General features: G+C 47.3%; 1 protein-coding gene across 4 annotated transcripts in view; it reads right to left on the reverse strand.

Annotated features, from left to right (window-relative positions):
- ASTN2 (astrotactin 2) overlaps positions 1-20,354 on the reverse strand; it is an 879,885-nt gene that overhangs the window by 750,670 nt on the left and 108,861 nt on the right. For all 4 annotated transcript variants that reach the window (XM_045469026.1, XM_045469024.1, XM_045469025.1 and 1 more), the window contains exon 2: positions 1,085-1,272. In XM_045469026.1, coding sequence (XP_045324982.1) covers positions 1,085-1,272 — 188 coding nt within the window. The remainder of the gene's footprint in view (positions 1-1,084; positions 1,273-20,354) is intronic.

A 20,354-nucleotide genomic window follows, 5' to 3' on the forward strand; every position in this document is an offset into this window, starting at 1 on the left:
TGTAGCTATTATCAGATCTCTTCTTGAGCCAATTAGACACTGTACATTCTGCATAATGAATTTGTTTTTTCCTATCTACCATACAGAGCCATTAACTACAGCTTTTTGAAGAAACCATTAATATGAGCCTACATACATTTTAGACCACCATTCAAGTGATTTAAGCCCTAACAGCCTTCTCTGAAGAGAGAGCAGACTCCAAGAGCTCCAGGTCATAGGGCCGACAGAGATGGAAGGCCACTTCACCTCTCTGTGCCCGTAACTTCATCTCTCACATGGAGGTGACATGCCTGACTCCACGCATTCTTGGTGAGAATGCAATGAGATAATGTCCTTAAATGTGCCCTGCACAGTGCTTGACACACGCTTGGACAGTCAATAAATTCTTGCACTGAGAGAAATAGTGTGGAGGACATAGTTCAGGCTTTGTAGTCAGACATGCTTAGGGGTTCGAGTGCCCAAGAGCATCTCTGTCTCTTACTAGCTATGTGACCTTGGGTAAAGTTTCTCTGCCCCCGCGACTCAGTATTCACAACTACAACAGGAGGGTAATGGAGGGGCTTCGACGTGTGACTGTGGCTAAGCCTAGCCCAGCGCCAAGGGTCACCATGTACGATCTACACTGCAGAGGGTATTGTGAGGGTCAAAGCACCTGGCCTATGAAAGGCACTTGGGAAAGGGCAGCCCTGCTCCAATTCTGTTCCTATTTTGTTTGTTCAGTCATTCCTGGAAAGGCCAGTTGTATTTTGGAGCACTGAACCTCAGCCCTCGGTGGAACAGGCCAAGCACGTGACAGATGTTAAACAGCTATTCCCAGAGATGTCGGCCAAAAGGCCAAGGAGCTGGAGACCCTTTATTCTCTTCTCTGAAGCACAATTAGTTTGTCACAGCTGACAGATGATGGATGGGTATGCATCAGTCCAAGTGACACCACAGAATCCACCTGACCTTCTGTTTATCATTCTAACCTCTTGCACACAGCCAATTTCTTCAACCTGCCACTGGCAACCCCAGCCTCCCTCCACAGTCTCCCCAACTCACCCTCTCCATCCCCTAGCACCTTATGGCATTCCCCCTCACTCACCATCACAGAAATGTGGAGAATGTGCATCTGCTCCTCTACAATCTCTGAAGGCTCCTGGAGCGTGGGCGCGGTGGCCCGGGCCAGCTGCCCGGCACTGCTCATGGAGACGTGGAAATACAAGGTGCCATTCTCGAGCCATTGCTGTCTCCAGTGCACCAGCGAGATGTCCGCCGCCGTGCCAGACATCTCTGTAAGACAAGACCAAAGGCGCTGGGTGAGCGGCATTGCCTGGGCCTCGGTTTTCCAGGGAGGGAAAGAGCCACACACATGTTCAGGAGATCAGAAGGCACCTACTTTGGATGCCTTTCCATCCATCAAATCTATGAGCCGGACACCATCGCTTCCATTTGTACGTGGTCAACTGTGGCCAAGAATCTCCCCAAGCCACAAAGTGTAAGAGACAGAATTTGAACCCAGTCTGTCTGGGGTCCTTGTGTATAGCACCATCCATGATAAGGCAATTCAGTCCATTCAATTAAAGTGAGCAGAATCAATCTAAGCAAGAGATTCAAGAGTTTACATTCTCCTGAGGCCATGGAACTAGAAGACGATGAAGGGAAGACATCTCCATCCATGAGAAGAGCAGGGGTTTAGAGTGTGAATTCTTTAAAAGCTGAGTTGGAAGTGTCAGGGCATCACTGCAGAACCCCAAAGCTGGAAAGGCCCAAGAGAACATGTGGCCCAGCCTGGGTGCCTCAGAATTACTCTTTATAGGAAAGGAGCTTGGCAAGTGGGTGGTTCTGAGCCTATTTCTCCTGCTTCAGTCAGAGAAGCCCATTTTTTGCTAGTGTATATACTGCAACCCCAGCAAGGGAGTGTTGGCACAAAGTTTCCATGACTTAAAAATACTTCAAAATACTTCACTGCCCTACACTAATGTTCTCCTATGACCAAGGGGAAGTTAGAACCTCCTAGCAAGCTACAGTCACCTGACCTCTAAATTATTATTTTAATAGTACTTCCATTCAGTACCAACATAGCCTCTTATTAAATAAGAAGGGTGACAGCATTAGCTTTCAGGAAGTGTCCTTGCACCGGAGGAACCTGTATGGCTCAGGCAGTAGAGCATGTGACTCTCGAACTTGGGGTTGTGAGTTTGAGCTCCCGCTTCGGTGTAGAGATTACTTAAAAGAAGTGTCCTTGTACCAAGATCATACAATCTTTTCATAATGTTGCCTACTAGAGGGAATATGTCCCTGGAAATGTCCTAGAAGGACAAAGGCCTATCAGGGTATCTTATGAAGAAAGGGGAAGGTTGCTAGGGTTCCAGGACTTCACTCAAGCGAGGGTTACCGTAGGAGACAGAAACACTCCATCGTAGACAAGTAGCTGTAATGATGTCTGGAGCTTGGAGCTCTGCACTACAGAGCTGACCTAGGGGTCATATTCCCATAGTCACCAAAGACCTCATACACGTGTGTGTGTAGACACACACACACACACTTAAGGAGGGTTGGTGGGGAAACAGAGTTAGAACTTCGTTTCCAGTCCGCTCTCCCTATGCCCCACTACAACCCCCGCCATGTCTGGCGACACTGAAGGAAACAGAGTCACCTTGAAGAGATGATGTTTGCTCACCAAATTCTACTGAATTATTCTTGCATCGTCCACCCCCCATAGACTAACTCCTTGAGGTTCACAATCAACAGTCCTTAGGGAAGAGCATCTGGCACTTGATAAGTGCTATAAAAAGTTAGCTATTAATATTTATTATCATTATTATTATTAACAGGCACAGAATCTAATTTACCCTTCAGCTGCTCTGAAAAAAAAATCCTTGAGACATCCTTGACTGCTTGCTTTCTTTCCCTCTCCTCCTCCAGTCCACCAGGAAATCCTTCAAAAGCCACCCCAAAGTCCCTTCCCTTCTTGGCTCCTCTCTTGCAACCATCTGGGCCAAGGTACCACCTCTCTTGCCTGACTTACTACAAGCACTTCCTAACTGGACTCTGTTCTTGCCTCTCTGCTCTTCTGTCCATTCCCACACAGAAACCAGAGGAGCCCTGCCAGAACCTGTTCGCTAGCTCCCATCAGCCCTCAGCGCCAAACCCTCAACAGCCTCCCACCTCATTCCAAGTAAAAGACAAGGTGGCCAGAACATAGGAGGTTACAAGTCCAAGTGAAAACCTACCTGGGATGCACTAAGAGTTGAGCAGGGCTGGAGACCATCACAAGGACCCTAAGAGCTCACTGTGGGGCGCCACGGGAGAGGCTGGCTGGGTGGCCAGTCTGTGAAGTGGGCCTCTTCCCAGCACCTTCTCTCCACACACCGCCCCACCTCCTGGCCTCAGCACCCGAAGCCCTGGCAGCAACATCTCTGGCAGCCAGCCAGCTGGGCCGAGGCAAGGTGAAGACATGGTAAATGGCCTTGCTCAGTACCTCATTCGTATTTCTCCCAGGGCATTAAAGCCTATAACCAGAGGCCCAGAGAACCCACGGCTACAAGCTGCCTCTGGAAATGGCTGCCTCTCATTCAGCAGCTCCAGAAAAAAAGGACCCCTGTGCCAGTGGACCGCCAGGCACTTACAGTGCCACATCTGATCGACACAGCCTGGGACTGGGGAGGCAGAGTCAGTGAAGGAGGGCTGGCTGAAATCTGCACTCTTTACTCCTGGAGCTCTCCCTCCCCAGCCTGTGCTCAAAATCCCACCATTGAAGAAGCCTGTCCTCCTCATGTTCAGATTAGGAAACGGAGGGTCACAGAGGGTGAGTCACTCACTTAAGGCCACTGGTGAATGTATGCCCAGATGGACCCAGTGGACTTCCGGTCCACACAATTTCTACTATGCCGGTAGCTCTTACAACATCTCCTTTTCCTTGACTAAATTAGCCCATGAACCAAAACTAGATTGAGCTCTTTGTTTGCTACAGCGATGAGTGCACAGTCAGCAGACAGTAAACGTTAAATGATAATAACAGTGTGTGAAACACAGTAAATATTGAATCACAGAGATCAGCTCTGGACTCACTCTATTACAAAGGAAGGAAACTGTTGCTGAGGCGGGGAGGAGGGCCATGGAGCCTCAAAGAGAAAACCACCCTGGCAGAAGCAGAAGGCCTGATCATTCATTCACTCATTCATTCATTCACTCATTCATTCATTCATTCATTCATTCATTCATGCTTGTGTTTGTTTATTCACTCACTCAACACACTTTATTGAGGGCCTACTCAATTGTGAGTACTTTAGTAGTTCAGAACATGGAGTGAAATGAGGCATAATCTTGCCTTCAGGAAGCTCAGTCCTTTCTTTAGTGGCATGTCCTTTCTTTAGATGCCCATCTGGCATCTCCCTGCCCACACATGCACACACTCTCCATTTATTGTGGCCCAGAATCTGCGCATTACTCTGACCAATCCCCTCCTCATGTGCTCCAGCCCTGCAAACTTACAACCGTTACTCAAACAGACCAGGCTTACTCTTACTCTTGTCTCAGGAAAGAAGGACTCTTTCTCCTGTCTGTTTGGAACTCTCCTCCCAGACCCTGCAAACCACTTTCTCCTCGGTGTTAGTCTCCCTGATCAAGTGACACCTGTTCAGAGAGGCTCTGCCAGTTTTAGCTAAAGTTCTCTCTACACACATCACACTCTCTGGTATCCCCTTTACAAAAACTTGTTATAGCACTTATCACTATTTAAATTAATCTTGTGCATTTTCTAAGTTTATCTATTTGAGAGAGAGAGCATACATGAGCGCTAGTGGGGGAGGGGCAGGGAGACAGAGAATCCCAAGTAGGCTCCACGCTGATAGCACAGAGCCTGACACGGGGCTCAATCCCACAAACTGCGAGATCATGACCCGAGCCAAAATCAAGAGTCGGATGCTAAACCAACTGAGCCACCCAGGTGCCCCAATCCTATGCATTTTCTTAAACATGTATTTAATGCCTGCCTCTCCAGGAGAGCAGGGATTTCCTGCCATATCTCACATACTTTTAAAAGTGCCCGACGCATAACAAGTGCTCAAGAAAAAATTACTGAATTGCCAATGATGAATACATGCACACACACATATCCATAATAAGATTACGGAGGTAGAGTTTAACCTCACTAGAGTATTAAAGAAAGAGTAAGTAAGCTCCACTGGGAATCTGAAGGTGGGACAGGACTCTCCTAGCTTAGGGACAAGGAGCCACTCTAAAAACATGGTGACATGAACGTTGCAAAGAATGGGCAAATGTTGTTGGCCTTCAGAGAGAGGAGGCATGGAGACGGGCTGGGCAGTTGGGTATTTCAGGGTACTAACACCGCATGTGCAAGTAGGAGTGTGGTGGGATGTCAGCTGGAAATGTACTTCAGACACAGGGTTAAGGGCTTTGAGTCCCTAGCGACACAGTGTACTCTCTTCTGCATGCAGTCGGGAATCAGCAAAGTACACTTGATCAGAGCGCCAGTCCTGTGTCCATTAAAAACAGGTCAAAGAAATACTAGCATAACCAAGGCCAGCTCCTGAAATTCCCCGCTGATTGATTTTCCAATTGCATTTTCCCCAACCTCTTCCCCTAGTCCTTCCATATAAACATTTCATTGAAGTCTTCAAGTCACATTACAATCAAACTTAAAGCAAAAGGGGGACTAAACACATTTGGTTGGGAACCAAGACGATTCCCATAAAGGCAGATTATGCTGACATGATGAATATAAAACGAAACAGCAGATATTAAAGTAGGAGAATTGGTGCACCATGCCTTCCGGCGGTAGGCTGACTCCACTGCCTGCCTCCCTCCCACCTCGGATAGCCTGGTTTTATATTGGAATCATAAAGAAACACAGGGATTGCCTTTTCACCTTTCTCTGTTCTCCCCCCATGGGCTGCAACTCGTGAAATATTCAATAGGCTCAAATCCCCTCAACCACCCCGCTAAAGCCAAGTGAGCGGATCAGCCTTCATCAGTGATTCTGGGTAGACCGCCATCCTGCCTCAGCAGCCACAGATGCCTTTCAGCCTCCTGGAAAAGAAATAAAAATTCCCGAAGGCGTGTTGTGCTTTTAATTGGCTTGTTCTTCCTAATCTATGGCACTCATTGTATTTTTATTTAATTCCTGAAGGTCATTATGAAAATAAGCAGCTCTTCTGATCACCAGCCATCTTGGTAACATCTCCCAAGTGGCTAACTAACCCTCCGTCAGATTCCACAGCTCCAGCTGACCCTCCAGCAGATTATTCGCAGAAGGCCAGAGAGCGCTTCTGATGAGTTTGCAAATGGTCTTTGCTTCGCTGAGGGAAGGCAGACATTACGTGAGATGAACTCACTGCCTAGGTACAAAGAGTTGAGAAAGGTAGAGATGTTAACTTCCATCATCCTGGCCATTAGCTGTCCCAAAATTCATGGGGGCGGGGGTGGGTCATCTCTACACAGCAAGTCCTGCTGAGTGCTTAGGAAATATATCTCAAACACACGCCCTTCCTTTCATGTCTACAATGGTTGCCTTAATGCAGACCTTTATCGTCTCTCTTGTGGAATACTTCAAATGGCCTTGTGCCAGTCAGGGTCTTATCACAGAAGAGAAGACACACTCAGTAAGGTCGCTGAGAAGGGACTGTCTACAAAGACTTTGGAAGTATATTAGTCAGCGTCCTCCAGAGAAATAGAAGCAACAGGATATACATATATTTATATGAGAGAAAAAGACTTATTACGAAGGGTTCGTTTCTATGGTTATGGAGGCTAAGAAGTCCCAAATCTGCCATCTTCAAGAAGGAGAACTAGTGGCACAGTTCAGTCTAAACCCAAAGTCCTGAGAACCAAGGGAGCCAGTGGTGTAAATCTCTCAGTCTGAGTCCAAAGGCCCAAGAACTGGAAGGGCTAATGCCCAAGGGCTGGAGAAGATGGGCTATCCTGGCTCAAGCAGAGAGCAAATTGTCCTTCCTCTACCTTTTGGTTCTGTTCAAGCCCTCAACAGGTTGAGCAATGCCTGCATTGATAAAGGCCTTTCTCCTTTCCTTGGTCTACGGATTCAAATGTTAGTCTCTTCTAGAAACATGCTCAGAGACACATCCAGAAATAATGTTTTACCAGCTCTCTGGACATCCTCTAAACAAAGTCAAATTGCATAAAATTGCATAAAATTAATCAACACAGACAGGATTAAGGTAAACCAGTGATGAAGCACCTCAAGGTTGACAACAGCAAGGAGCTGTCACCACCCTAGGCCCAAAGGGGCAAGGGGAGGGGTATTTATAAAACCATGAAACAGCCACAGTTGTAGGAAAGGGTTGCCAGACAGGAGTTGTGGCCTTCAGTAGAATAACCCAGCTACTGACAAGGCATGGCCCATCATGGGAGTGCTGGGGTAATAAATGCTCCAACCTCACTCTCCTTCTACCTGCTAATCTCTTGCAGGTGCCTTCCATGGGCCAATTCCAACCAAACACCCAAGGCGGAGCAACTCATACAGGTCAGTCTTCCAGGGCCCTCAGCAAGGAGGAAAGGGTTAAGAGTGGATCTTAGGGAGTCAGTGGAGACTACCTAGAAGGCCCCAACTGGTATGCCTACCTCCAGGCTTCCTTCCAACCATCATGCAAATAGCTACCAGGATTAAATTTCCAACTTATAAATCTGACCACATCATTCCCTTGCTCAAAATCTTTCAATGGCTCCTGATTCCCCTCAGGATAAAACCTAATTTCATGAGCCCAGCACCTGAATTTCTCCTCTGCCTTACCCCTCTTCACTCCTTTCCCTGCACTTACACATTAAATCTGATCAAATATTTATGTAATCTCCATATATAGTGTACTCTTTCCTAATTCAATGTCTTTGAAGATGCCTTTTTGTTAAGGCCAAGATAAATCAGTTTAATTTTATAACACATCATTTCGTTGCCTCGACTAAAAATGCTTCTTCAGAGTCTGGGAGAGCCTTCCCTACGCAACCCTATCCCCTGCTCTGGAAGATTTCCATGACCCCCATATGAGCTAGAAGTTCCTTTACGCTTCTATAAAGAGGAAGTATTGCATGCTATATAATATCATAGACCCTGAGAGACCAACTGCTTGAATTTGAACCACAGCTCCCCTGTGCTCAAGCTGGGGGTCTTTGGATAAACTTTTTACCTTATTTGTGCCTCAGTTTCTTCATCTGTCAAATGAGGATAATAATAGCACCTGCTATTATAGAAATAGAGCTATTTTTCTGCTATTATGGAAATAAATAAAACACCTCATAGAGTTATTTTGAGAATTAAATAGCACAAAATAGTTTTTAACCTTAATCTGGATCCTCAGTAAGCATTCCAGTTACATTTGTTACATATTACTTCACACACATAATTACAGCATCCTATTTTACCACTGTCTTGGTCTTTGCTATTTATCTATGCAGCATTTGGTATTTACCTATGTTAAAATGTGTTTATACAGCTGACCTCTCTCTTATTGGACACTAGTACAGGGACACTTCAGAGCCATTTGTGTACCCGAGTGCCTGAGACAGTGGCTGAATGCAGGGCAGAAGGCTCCACAAACATGTGTGTTGAGTTGAACTGAGCTGTCCCCGTATCTGAGTTCAAATGGGCACGGAGAGGACGGAGAGAAGAAATGCCAACTGAGGACAGCAGCGATGGCTTGATTCCCATATAACAACACTACAGAAATTTACTTAACATCTGGCTCAAGTTTAGGCGCCCTGGAGAATGCAAATGAAGAGAAAGCCTTCAAACATTCAGGGTGTTTGCATTTCTGACGGAGACAGACAAGAAGTTTATACAGAAAATAGATAATCTTATGATTCTGTTTAGACATAAGTATGCGTGTACACGGCTGGAAAGAAGTATACTGCAACAAAATGCACTGCAACATCAAGAATAGTGCTCTTTAAACGGTGGGATCGGAGGTGATTTTAATCATGATCTGATTCATTTTCCTCTACATTTTCTACATTGAATATATATTACCTCTGCATCTGCTAGAGGCAGATACATGCTCACTTTAAAGATTCATTTAGTCAACCAACCTTCTCTGAGATCTGGCATTGAGGAACTCTATCCTCGGGAGCTTGGGCCAAGGAATGGAGAAAAAGCATGCTATAAATAACTATAAATCAAAGTAGAAAGCTTAAAGGAGAGGAGATGACTTCTGGCTGGATCTAGAAAGTTTCTTTGTGGAGGAGCCTTAAAGGATGGGCAAGATTTCAACAAGTGGCCGTGTGGCAGAGGGCACTATAAATGGATGAATGGCACAAAGGCAAAAAGACAGGATTGCAGATGCAAAAGGGGTAGTGGGAGGAAACCAGCAGAAAAAGCAGAGGGTCATCAGTGCAGAGGGAACAGAAGGATATAGCAAGTCTGCAGAGAGGAAAGTAAAGAAGGGGCTGCCTTTACCTATGGGCTATCTCCCAGAAGAATAACGAATATGAGGCCCCACTTGGGACTCCTTCATACAATCAGATCAAGCCCTAGTTGGGAGGTAAATGAAGCTCTCCAAATACCATAAATTAAAATGACAGGATAAATGGATGGCTGATGAATGTGTGGATGGATGGATAGATCCTCGTCTTTCTAACCTAATCGATAATCACACAGTCTGGATTTGTGAAAAGAACACTGAATCTGGAGTCACATGCTGAGGTTTGCGTGATACTTCTCCACCAACTAGCTAGTTTACCTGAGGACAAGTCAGAAAGCCTCTATGATTTTCTTTCTTTATTTGTAAAGTGTGTGTGTGGTGGGAAGGGTCACCTACTATCCTACTTATATCACACCTGACACAGAATTAAGAGAAAACAAAGCCATGCCTAGCAATGTGCTTCGAAATCTCGAAAATCTCAGTTAGTCCTAAAAGCAAATGCCATCATTGCCCCCATCATTCCAGAATATAGCTTCCACGGGGCACCCAGCTGGCTCAGGCGGTAGAGCATGGGACTCTTGATCTCAGGGTTGTCAGTTCAAGTCCCACATTAGGCGCAGTAGAAGTTACTTAAAATAAAATTCTTAAAAATATATATAGCCTCCATAAATATCTTATGACTGTCTAAAATGTGTCACGCACAGTGCTAGGTCCCGCAGATTAGGTAAATCAGGCTCAGTGCCAGGTCCCAAAGATCAGGTAAAAAAGACCAATTTGATTGCTGCCTTCCATTCCAGATGAATGTTCCTCCATGGCCACTATCCAGCAACAATGGCTGTATTTTCCTCTTGCTTCAGTTTCATCCATTTATATATATATACACACATATATATATGTGTGTGTATGTGTGTGTGTGTGTGTGTGTGTATATATATATATATATATATATATATATATATATATAATGTTTATTTATTTTTGAGAGAGACAGAATGCGAGTGGGTTAGGGGCAGAGAGAGGGGAGACACAGAAGCAGAAGCAGGCTCCAGGCTCCGAGCTGTCAGCACAGAGCCCGACATGGGGCTCAAATTCACAAGCTGTGAGATCATGACCTGAGCCGAAGTCAGACACTCAACCGACTGAGCCACCCAGGCGCCCCTCATCCATTTATATATTAATCATTCATTCATTCATTCCTGGTACAAGATTGCGTCTGTCTAGGTAACTGCTATCCTCAGTCCTTAGCATGCAGTAGGTGCCCAACAAATGTTTGTTGAATAAATGCGTCACTCAACGCACATTTCAGGAGTTCCTGCCCTCAAGAAAATCACAATCTAGGAGGGCAGGAAAAGGAAAATCAATGAAAGTGACAATCCTGTTGCACCGGTCATGAGAGAGTATGCACAGGGTGTCACAGGAATGTATGTGAGGGGTGACTTAATGCTCCTCATTTATCAGGGGTCTGGACAAGGTAAGCAGGCAGAGTCTATAATCTGGACATTTTATAAGTCTAAGCAATCCTGATGTCAGACCAGGTTAAATGCCCACAGGATGCATCACTGAGGTATGTGGATTGGGAGTTCACCTCAGCAGGGTAGGGGGGATAGGGGGTAGAAGATGGAGAGACAGCAGGGGCAGGGATGCAGCCAGGGGAACGGCACTTGGACGAGGACACCCCAGGAGTACCTCAGACCCTCTCCTTCCTCACCCTCATTTGTCAGCTCATCTATGCCTTTGCCCCCAATCTGCCCCTCTCAATTCCTTGGAGAACTGTGTCTTTGGCAAAAACAAAAAACAAAAACAAAAACAAAAAACAAAAACCTGCTTTCCCTGGCCACCCAGTGGAGATAAATAATACAGTTATATCCAGGTAAATAAGGGAGAGGAAGAGAATTAAGAGTTATTGGCAAGGGAGAAAAGCACATCATTTCAGATTCTATTTGAAAATAGATGGATAGTTGACAGAACTGAATCTTATTACTCCTGGTTACTCTCTCCTGAAGCATTTACCTCCCTCCCTTGCTGCATTTTTTCATCTGGTCTTTCTTTGTCATTTAGCTTCACTATTTGCTCTTGGTTTCTCTGTGTATTTGCTCTTTCTCTTTCTTTCTTTTCCTTTCTTTTCTTTGCTTAATGCATCCAAACAATCAATGAATTTTTTTCTCTCCCTCCCCTATTTCACAACATTGCAAATGGATGTGGAGAGGGAGCCCAAAGAATGGGGACAGGGACTAACTTTCACCAATACCCACTCATGTGTGCCAGGCGCTCAGCTAGGGGCGGGAAACCCACATAAATAAAGGAGAGAGTAGGACATCCATTGTTCAGCTGTGCTACCCGAGGACTCAACAGGTGACTGGATGCTCCCAAGATCTTCCCCCTAGAGCATGGCAGAACGGGAATTCAAGCTCTGGTTTCTTGATTCCAAATCCAGTGTTCTCCCCACTGTCCTAACTGGGCTGAGAAAAGGAGTTTGCATATTTGAGTAAAAAGATGGAGGGACCAAGTCCACACCGGGGGTATGCCAGGAGTACCAGGACAGCACCTCCGAGCCAGCCAGGTGCTCTGTCCATATATCCCATTATGATGGAGTCATTTGCGGGGTGAAGTGTTGCTGTTGAGCCCTGTTTTTAAAATGAAAATCTCTCCTGGGAGAGGTATATGAAGCGTTCTGTCTTGGGGTGAAGTAAATTTTTAAAACCACTTTGCTCCTTCCTGCTGAGCAACCTTTAGTAAGTTAGGTTTATCTCCCTAAGCGTCACTTGCCTCCTATGGAAAAATGAGAGTCATAAAAGCAATCTCTGGGTCACCTGGTGGCTCAGTCAGTTGAGCGTCAACTCTTTATTTCGGCTGAGGTCATGATCTCATGGTTAGTGGGATCAAGCTCCATGTTGGGCTCTGTACTGACAGCGGGAACCTGCTTGGGATTCTCCCTCTCCCTCTGCCCCTCCCCTGCTCTCACAGGCTCTCTAAGGAAATAAATTAATAAATGATCTATTTTTTTTAAAAAAAGGCAATCTTTAACAAATGTCCTGAGAATTAAGAAAGATGCCTGTTAGAAGGAGCCAGCACTGCATTCAGCACCTGCAAATACCCTGACAGCTGTCTGTCTTCTCATCACTCTGCCTATCTCACCACTGTCAAGACAAGAATCAGGTTGTTTCGAGAGCAGTGGGGGACGGCACAGTACAGAATACAGAGAAGGAGGAGGCAGAGGTTAAGCGTCCCGCTTCACTTGGAAACAGTGTCCACGACCCTGTGGCCTAGTCCCTAGTATCCACACCCCCCACACACCCTTTTTAAGTCATCTCTACTGGCTATGACCTGGAATCACAGAAAACCTCACATACAAACGAGTACCAAGTGATGGAGATCGATGATCTAATCCACCATTTTACTGACCAGGAAATGGGGACCATAGAGAGGTAGCAACTTGCCCTGAATTACACAGCCTTATAATGCAATGCTCTTCAAGGATTATAAGGGGGCTTGAGACAAAGATTTGGGGAGGGTGCAGGACAGAGCTTTACAAAAGGTGGAATCTCCCTGACTCCTAAAAGTGGTTTACCACTGAGGGAGGGTGTAGAATTCCCTGTAACTCCAGCGCTCCCTCCACCCGGCCTAAAGATGCTACCATGATGGCTCCTTAGGTCTCTGTTGCTGAGTCTGACTTGTCAATCCCCAACCTCCTTACCTCAATCCAGAGGGTTCCCCACCTGAGAGCCACAGGCTTGGACTCACCCCTGACAGGTAATAAAACGTAATGTGTCAGGAGAGCATGGTACCACGCCATGTTGTGGCCAAGGGAGGAAAAAGGAAACTTGTAAAATCCCACAACCGAACAGAAGCGAAGAGGGTGAACATACCTGCCCCTGGCTCCACCAGCTATTTGCAGTAGGGTGGGAGAGTTGGACATGAAGGAATCCCTTCACTTGATTAATTCATCCCAGTGCCAGACGCTGGCCACCCGTTGCCTCTGTATGCACACCACAGTCCACTGGCCCTGAGCAGCATCATGGCCTCTCCGTTCTCATCCACACTGCACTTCCTGCCTGAAATGCCCGAACCTCTCCTTCTGCAACACAGACATCATCCCCCTTTAAAATCTCACTGAGATGACCCCTCCGAAAAGCCCTGTCCAAGATGCCCTCTCCCTCCTCTGAGCTCTAAGCTCCTCTGGCACGTTTCTACTCCATTCCCTGGTTCACTAACCTTCCCAGCCTGCAATTCTCATTTCCTTTGCTAGTTCATGAGACTCTTCTGGGCTAAGAGTGGCTATTATCTCCTCTATTTCCCTCTTAGTAGCTCAGTCTTCTTTTTAATAGCAGGTGCTTGATAACTATGAGCCAATGCAAGATTCAAATCAAGGTCCAAGAGGGTAAGACTTCCAACTCCAATTTCACAGATGGGAATACTGAGACACAGTGGGTGGAAAAGTTACTTAGAGACATTGAGACCCAGAAGTGGGAAGAACCAGGTGAAGCCTAAGAACATATGGGTCCACCTGTCCCCTAACCTCACCCCTATCCCACCACAGAACACCTGCAGCATCTATCCAAACAGCCCCAACTTGCCCCAACTTGCATCACATGGCATGTGATGTGGCCAACTCACGACCAGTCAGCATCCTGTGCCTTGCCTAGGTCTCCAATTGCGCCATTCCCTCCCCACTGCCCTGCCTACAGAAGCATGCCCCCATGCTCTTGTTCACGCGCTTCCCTCTCCCAAGGCTGTTTTCGTTCTTTGTTGCCTATGGATCTTCAGGACTCAGCTGTAAGTAGACCCAACAGTCAACAATTCGTCCCCTCACGTCTACACCTGTGCAATGTGACACTGCAGATCCCCATCAAGAGGTGAGTCTGTCCCTCTTCCCTTCGAACCAGAGTTGGCTGCCAGACTTTCTTTGGCCAAAAAGACAATGCCAAATATGACACAAGCAGGGACTTGAAAAGTGTCAGGGTTTGCTCTCTCTTGCCGTACTTGGAAGCCCTCAAACTGTCATGTGATGGAGCGTGGGATAACATGCTGGGTGATGAGGGAAACATAGCCCATTTTCCCCAGTGGAGAGAAGCCTTCCCGGACCATCAGCTCCTGGAAAAACCGCCAGCTGACCACAGACACACGAGAAAGCCTGGCAGAGATCTGCCAAGGCCAGCAGAAGAACTTAGCTCAACTAAGCTCAGCCCAAACCACCAGCCCCATGTAATTATGAGCTAAAAACCTGCTGTAAGCCATTAAGTTTTGGGTGTTTTGTTACACAGCCACAGATACCTGGAAGAACAACTCAATGTCACTCCCTTTGTGAAGCCTCCCTGCCCCCAGTGCTGGGGTCGGGAGCCCCTCATCCTTTCACTGCTGTGCTTATCACACTGTATTGTAATCACTGCTTTGGTTATTTCACACCTCACCTACCCTCTGCTCCCTGAGTCTCCAAGCTTCTTAAAATGAAAGGCCTGCACTCCCTTGCTGCCTGCTATCTCCCTAACACCCAACTCAGAGTAGGTGCTCAATGGGCATGTGCAGAACAGAAGGCATGGCCTCAGAAAACTCCCCCCCAGGTGGGGTCCTGCCACATCGTCCTCAGCCCCATCTCCTCCTAATCAAAATCTCCATGGCCCTGATTTGAGAGAGTGCGTGGGTATGGACTGGCTCCCAGCTGCACAGCTTCAGAAGCATAATCTGCCCCTATATTCCTTAAATAAGCCCCGTGCCTGTTCACGGTGGCCTTGATTATTATTCAACCTCTACTCCATTACCCTTATTTATAACACTGCGATGGAGCGCAGCCCCAGGCCGGTGGCGGGATGATTACAGGACGCTTTTGACTTGCAATTCCACACCATTCAGTCCAATTTAGACCCGCCACAGATGGTGCCCTGTGGCAGGCAAGGGACATGAGAGGATACCAGGCTGGAGGTGGGGAGGAGGGAAGGACCCTCTTGATTTTCTGAGTGAACCAGAGGAGAGTGAGAAAAAGGCTCAGACTGTCCCCAATGTCCTTCATGACCTGAACAGTGAGCACCTGAATGATGGCAAATCATGCCCTTCTCCAACAGCGTGGGGCACAAGAACTCCTGTGACCATTACTGGACATCTCTTTTTTTTTTTTTTTAATCTTTTGATTTAAATGCCAGACTCCCCAGTGAGATGATGGAATGCTGGTCCCATACTGCCAGGCTAACAGTCAGGACAGATGAATTCCACTCTGGTCTTGGCTCTGTGACCCTACGGGAGACATTTGTACCCCTGGGCCTCAGTTTTCTCATCTGTCAAATGGGAGGACTAATTTGTCTCCTGACTCCTTCCCTAGGTCACTGCAGAAAATAAAGGGAAATATTTATGAGAAGGTACTTTGCATAAAACATTCTCTGGGCCACGGTCATAGTTATGGCTCATGCTAATCAACCTAATATAAGATGTCTGGAAAACCAAAACTACATGGCTCAAAGGGAAAGGCTAACATCCCTCCCATTTTAAACACCCCAGCTCCTTACCGCAGCGTAGGGTCAGGGCTGGGTCTCTAAAACCGGTTACCTGCGCCCCCACCCCTGCCACTCTATTTAACTGAGGAACATGGCAGAAGTCGCCCAACTTCTCAAGGTCTCGCTTTCCTCATAGAAACTGGGGAGAATAGCGTCATAATCATCACTGGAGTGTGAGTGTCAGGAAGGCAGGGATTAGGCCGTGTCCCAGGGCCTTCAACAGTATCTGCTATAATGTAGCCACTTAATCTAATAGAATGACTGACATTCGTTAAGTGCTTATTGTATGCAAGGCTCTGTTCCCAGCTGTTTGCACAGATTTTCTCATTTCGTCTTTCCTATATCCCTATGACTTGTGGATAATAATAAATCCACACGCACACAGTGCTGAGGTACCATGTGAGCACGAGACCTGGCACCCGGCTTGGCTCAATAAGGTTGTAGCACGGCACACTGGGACTCCTATACCGCCTCTCCTGTGCTACACAAGTGCATGGCTTTTACTCCAGCTAACAGAGACATTGGGGGTTGCTTGCTCTGAAGCACTGGGGTCTGCCTTTGATTGTAAATTGCCAGAGAACGGGTACCATGACTGTCCAATGACCTCTTCAGAGCGCTGTGGTTAACAACCCAGAATATCATCAGGGTGTAGGACTAGAAGTCATGACCTCTGCACTGTCATGTCCCCCGCCCCCCACCCCCACCTCACCTTGCTGGCTCTGCTTCCAGAACCACAGAAACCAAACTGAGACTGAGCCACCTCAGCAAACGTTCCTGGGGAGCTGCCACTTCGCCAGACCCTTGGCTGGAGCATATAAGCACCATTGCCCTGAATCTCCACTTCTCGTTTAGACTCAAGAAAATCCAAACTCCGGGAAAACAGGGAGGTGTCCTAGATTACACAGTAAGGCGGGGACTGGGCCACCAAGAAACCAGGCTCTTAACCTCAAGGACAAACGTGTACTGCACCTGCCCATTTATGAGCAGCCTCCTGGCTCCACCGCTGCCTTGCTGGGTCACCCAGGGGAAGGTGCTTTCCTCTCTGAACTCACTTTTCTCACCTGTAAAATGGGAGCAGCCAACCTCAGAAGCTGTTGAGAGGAGGTACCCCAGACTGCCATTGGTGGGGAAAGTGCTTATTGTCTACCTTAATGGAAACTCAAGCCATCAGAGAACAGAGACAGCAATGCCTCCCACTCCATGCTTACAAGGAGAACCTCACCCACGTGTGTTGGTTCTACCACGTGATAATTACAGTGGGAACTGAGAAGACAGGCCCACCCACCTGGCGTCCCAGGCATCTCCAATACAGGCAATTTACCTTTTCTGAGTATTTCTCCTTAATGACCATGGGTGGTTTAACTTAACCACCACCCTGGTTCCTGTCCACTGCACAATATGGAATACACTAGAAGAAATCATATTGCCAGAACGCCCTTATGGATAGGCAAGTGTGCCTATTTCCAGGGGGCACCAGGAAGTTTGCTGATACTGGGAGCAAGGATCAAGTTAGATAAGTCATCTCTAGAGAATATATAAGAGAATCACGTCAGGGAGTTACAGGTATGTAGGAAGTTGCATCTACACAGCCTAGAAATACCTGCAGAGATGCCCGGGCAGACAAGCACACATTTACAGGGCTGTGCTCCTAAAGCAAAAGTGTGCTGGCTCACAGACACACGAATCTGTGCATCTGTGTGCTTCCAGGAAAGCATCCACATCTCCTTGCCACACAAATGCCATGTGTTTACCTGTAGTCTCTTACACATGCATCAATGCACAGAGTGATGTGCTCACGTGTGGATACAAACACCACCGTGACCAGATACATGGTGTTAAATGTGGACTCACATGCACATTTTGCAAAACCGCTCCCTTCCTTACACTGGCACCAAGGGCATTTGTGCCTGCATCACACTGGTGTGCTTCTGACACATGCAAATAGGCACCCACGGTACCTGCACACACAGACCCGTGGACACCTTGATAACACAGCAGCTACAGGCTTGCACAGGACCCTCACAGACGCACCTGCTCACAGTGTGTTCAGCTGGTTCACCCCATCTGCTCACGGCCACGCGTGCTCCATCTTGCCTGTTCAAACCCACACGTATGTGCGTTCAACATTGTGAATGTGCATGACCGCACTCACATGCAGAAACCCAAATATGTGTTCAGGCATGCACACGCCTACAGATCCTGGCACATGAAACCTAAGGACATACCTACACCCTCATTTGTATGTCCTCACGTACAAGAGGCACGCAACTGATGTCATGAGCCCCTCTGAGCCCTGGGAATATCTCCGAATCTGTCCTCCAAGGGGCCTGGTTTTGTACTCGAAGAGAAAGATCAAATCCTCTCCCATACAGTCTCTGGAAGCTATTTCCTCTTCTCTAGTCTGACTGACAGGCCATCGTGGAGCAAAGGAGGGCACAGCAGTCTCTGTTCCCGGGCTGTCCATCCACTTAATCCTTTCTGATTCTGTTATGGGGAAAAAAACTCCACGGAATTGCTATTTCATCCGTTCAGCCTGATGTCCTTGAAAGAGACAGAGGCAGAAAGAGGCTCGCTGATGGGCCCCAGGTGGCCCTGGTGACATTCCCACAGGGTTCTGACTCTAAGCTCTGTTTGGGAAACCTGGCCAGGGAGCCAAAGCCAGTGCCCTGAATGCAGGGGCAGGAGAATCCGGAAGCAGGAGTAACCCGTTAATAAAACCCACAGCCACACACCATGCTTGGCACCATCACATACTGCAATTCATGGGACCCTCAGTCCACTCGCAAGAGAGCTAGACGCAAGCCTGTTTTACCAAGAAGTGAAGGCCCTTGTCGAAGGTGCTACGCGCGGCAAACAAGGAGCAGGGGTGGAAATCGAAACTCAGATCAGTTGGCCCCAAAGCACTTTCTAAACTCAGGGGAGTCTGGAAAGAAGCTGGCCAACCATGTGTTACTGCATGGCCTCTGGAATCTTCCTCTTCTTAGGTGGAACTTGCAAGAGTTCTGGTCCACAGAAGACCACAATGCGCTGCAGAGCTGTTTTCCCAACCTGGTCCAAGGACCAGGAACTGGATAAGGAGGCAAGGAAGGAGAGAGAGTCTGGGGACAAAAGAAAGAGAGGAGTCAGGAAGGAGGATGGGCCAGTGTTAGGAAGAAGGCAGGAAGAGACCATGGGGAAGGAAGGAAGCAGCTTTAAGAGATGGCCAACTCGGTGGCACCCGGGTGGCTCAGTTGGTTAAGCATCTGATTTTAGCTCAGGTCATGATCTCACGGTTTGTGGGTTTGAGCCCCACATTGGGCTCTTCACCAACATTGCACGGCCTGCCTGGAATTCTCTCCTCCCTCGTTCTCTGCCCCTCCCCCACTCATGCTGTGTGTCTCTGTCTCTCTGTGTCTCCAAATAAACTAAAACAATTCTTTTAAAAGAGGTGGCAGACTCCATCCCTCTTTTCTTCTAACAGCATCCAGTGAGCACCTTCTCTGCGCACCCATAAAGACACCAGCACTGCCGAGGGCAAGAGACAACATTTCTATCCAGGGAACTCCTGAATGAGCAGGGCCAATGTCTGTTCTATGGGTTATGTCAAAGCTTGACCAGATGTTGTTTTTTTTTTAATATCTGCATAACGAGTTTCAAAATCAGTGAAGAAAGAGAGGTGCAAAATGACCTCCAACATACCCCGTCTCCTGCCCTAAGTCTACCTACAAGGATGAGCATTAATTATACTCAAGCCTTAGACACACATTTTCCCGCATCATCCTCACAACTATGTCTCAATAAAGTTATGATATCTCACTGTGTATCTGTGTATACGTGCGTGTGCATGTACGTGCATATATATATGCACGCATACACACGGGCATATGTACATATGTGACCTAGAAAAATGAAGACACTAGCAACGATCACACAGGATTTCAGCTGTAGAGATGTAGATTTCATCCACACCCACTCAGCCTAACCCAGGGTCCTTAGATACCCAAAGACATTCCTCTTACTACCCCTCCTGCAGCTGCACCTACCGTATGTGGTGGCTAATTAATTCCCACAATCCTGGTTGTTTAGCACAGGAAGGCACTGCTGGATGAACCCTAAGACATAATCCAGAGGCAACGAAACCAAGGTTGGCAGAGGTGAAGTGGCTTGGCTAAGGTCACTGTGCGATAAATGTCTGGACGGGGACTGCCCTTCTGACCCCAAGATCAACGCCCTTTTCCCAATGTGCTTTACGACAGGCTCTGTATTTTCAAGAGGAGATATCCTCACCCTGAGGTCACTGACCTGGATACAGAAAAGCAGATATGAGGACGGAGGTGCCTCTGATCAACATTCTCCTACATGGGGGTGAAAGCCGGAGGGAAAGCAATCCTTCCATCCCTGTGGCAACAGGATTAGCAACTGAATTTGACAGATGAGCCAAGTGCAGCCCAGAGAGAGGAAGGGACTTGCCTAGGAAGAAATGGAGCAGCCTCTCAAACACGACCCCATGTCTTTTCCCACA

The sequence above is a fragment of the Leopardus geoffroyi genome, chromosome D4, assembly GCF_018350155.1.
Source record: "Leopardus geoffroyi isolate Oge1 chromosome D4, O.geoffroyi_Oge1_pat1.0, whole genome shotgun sequence".
Lineage (NCBI taxonomy): Eukaryota > Metazoa > Chordata > Mammalia > Carnivora > Felidae > Leopardus > Leopardus geoffroyi.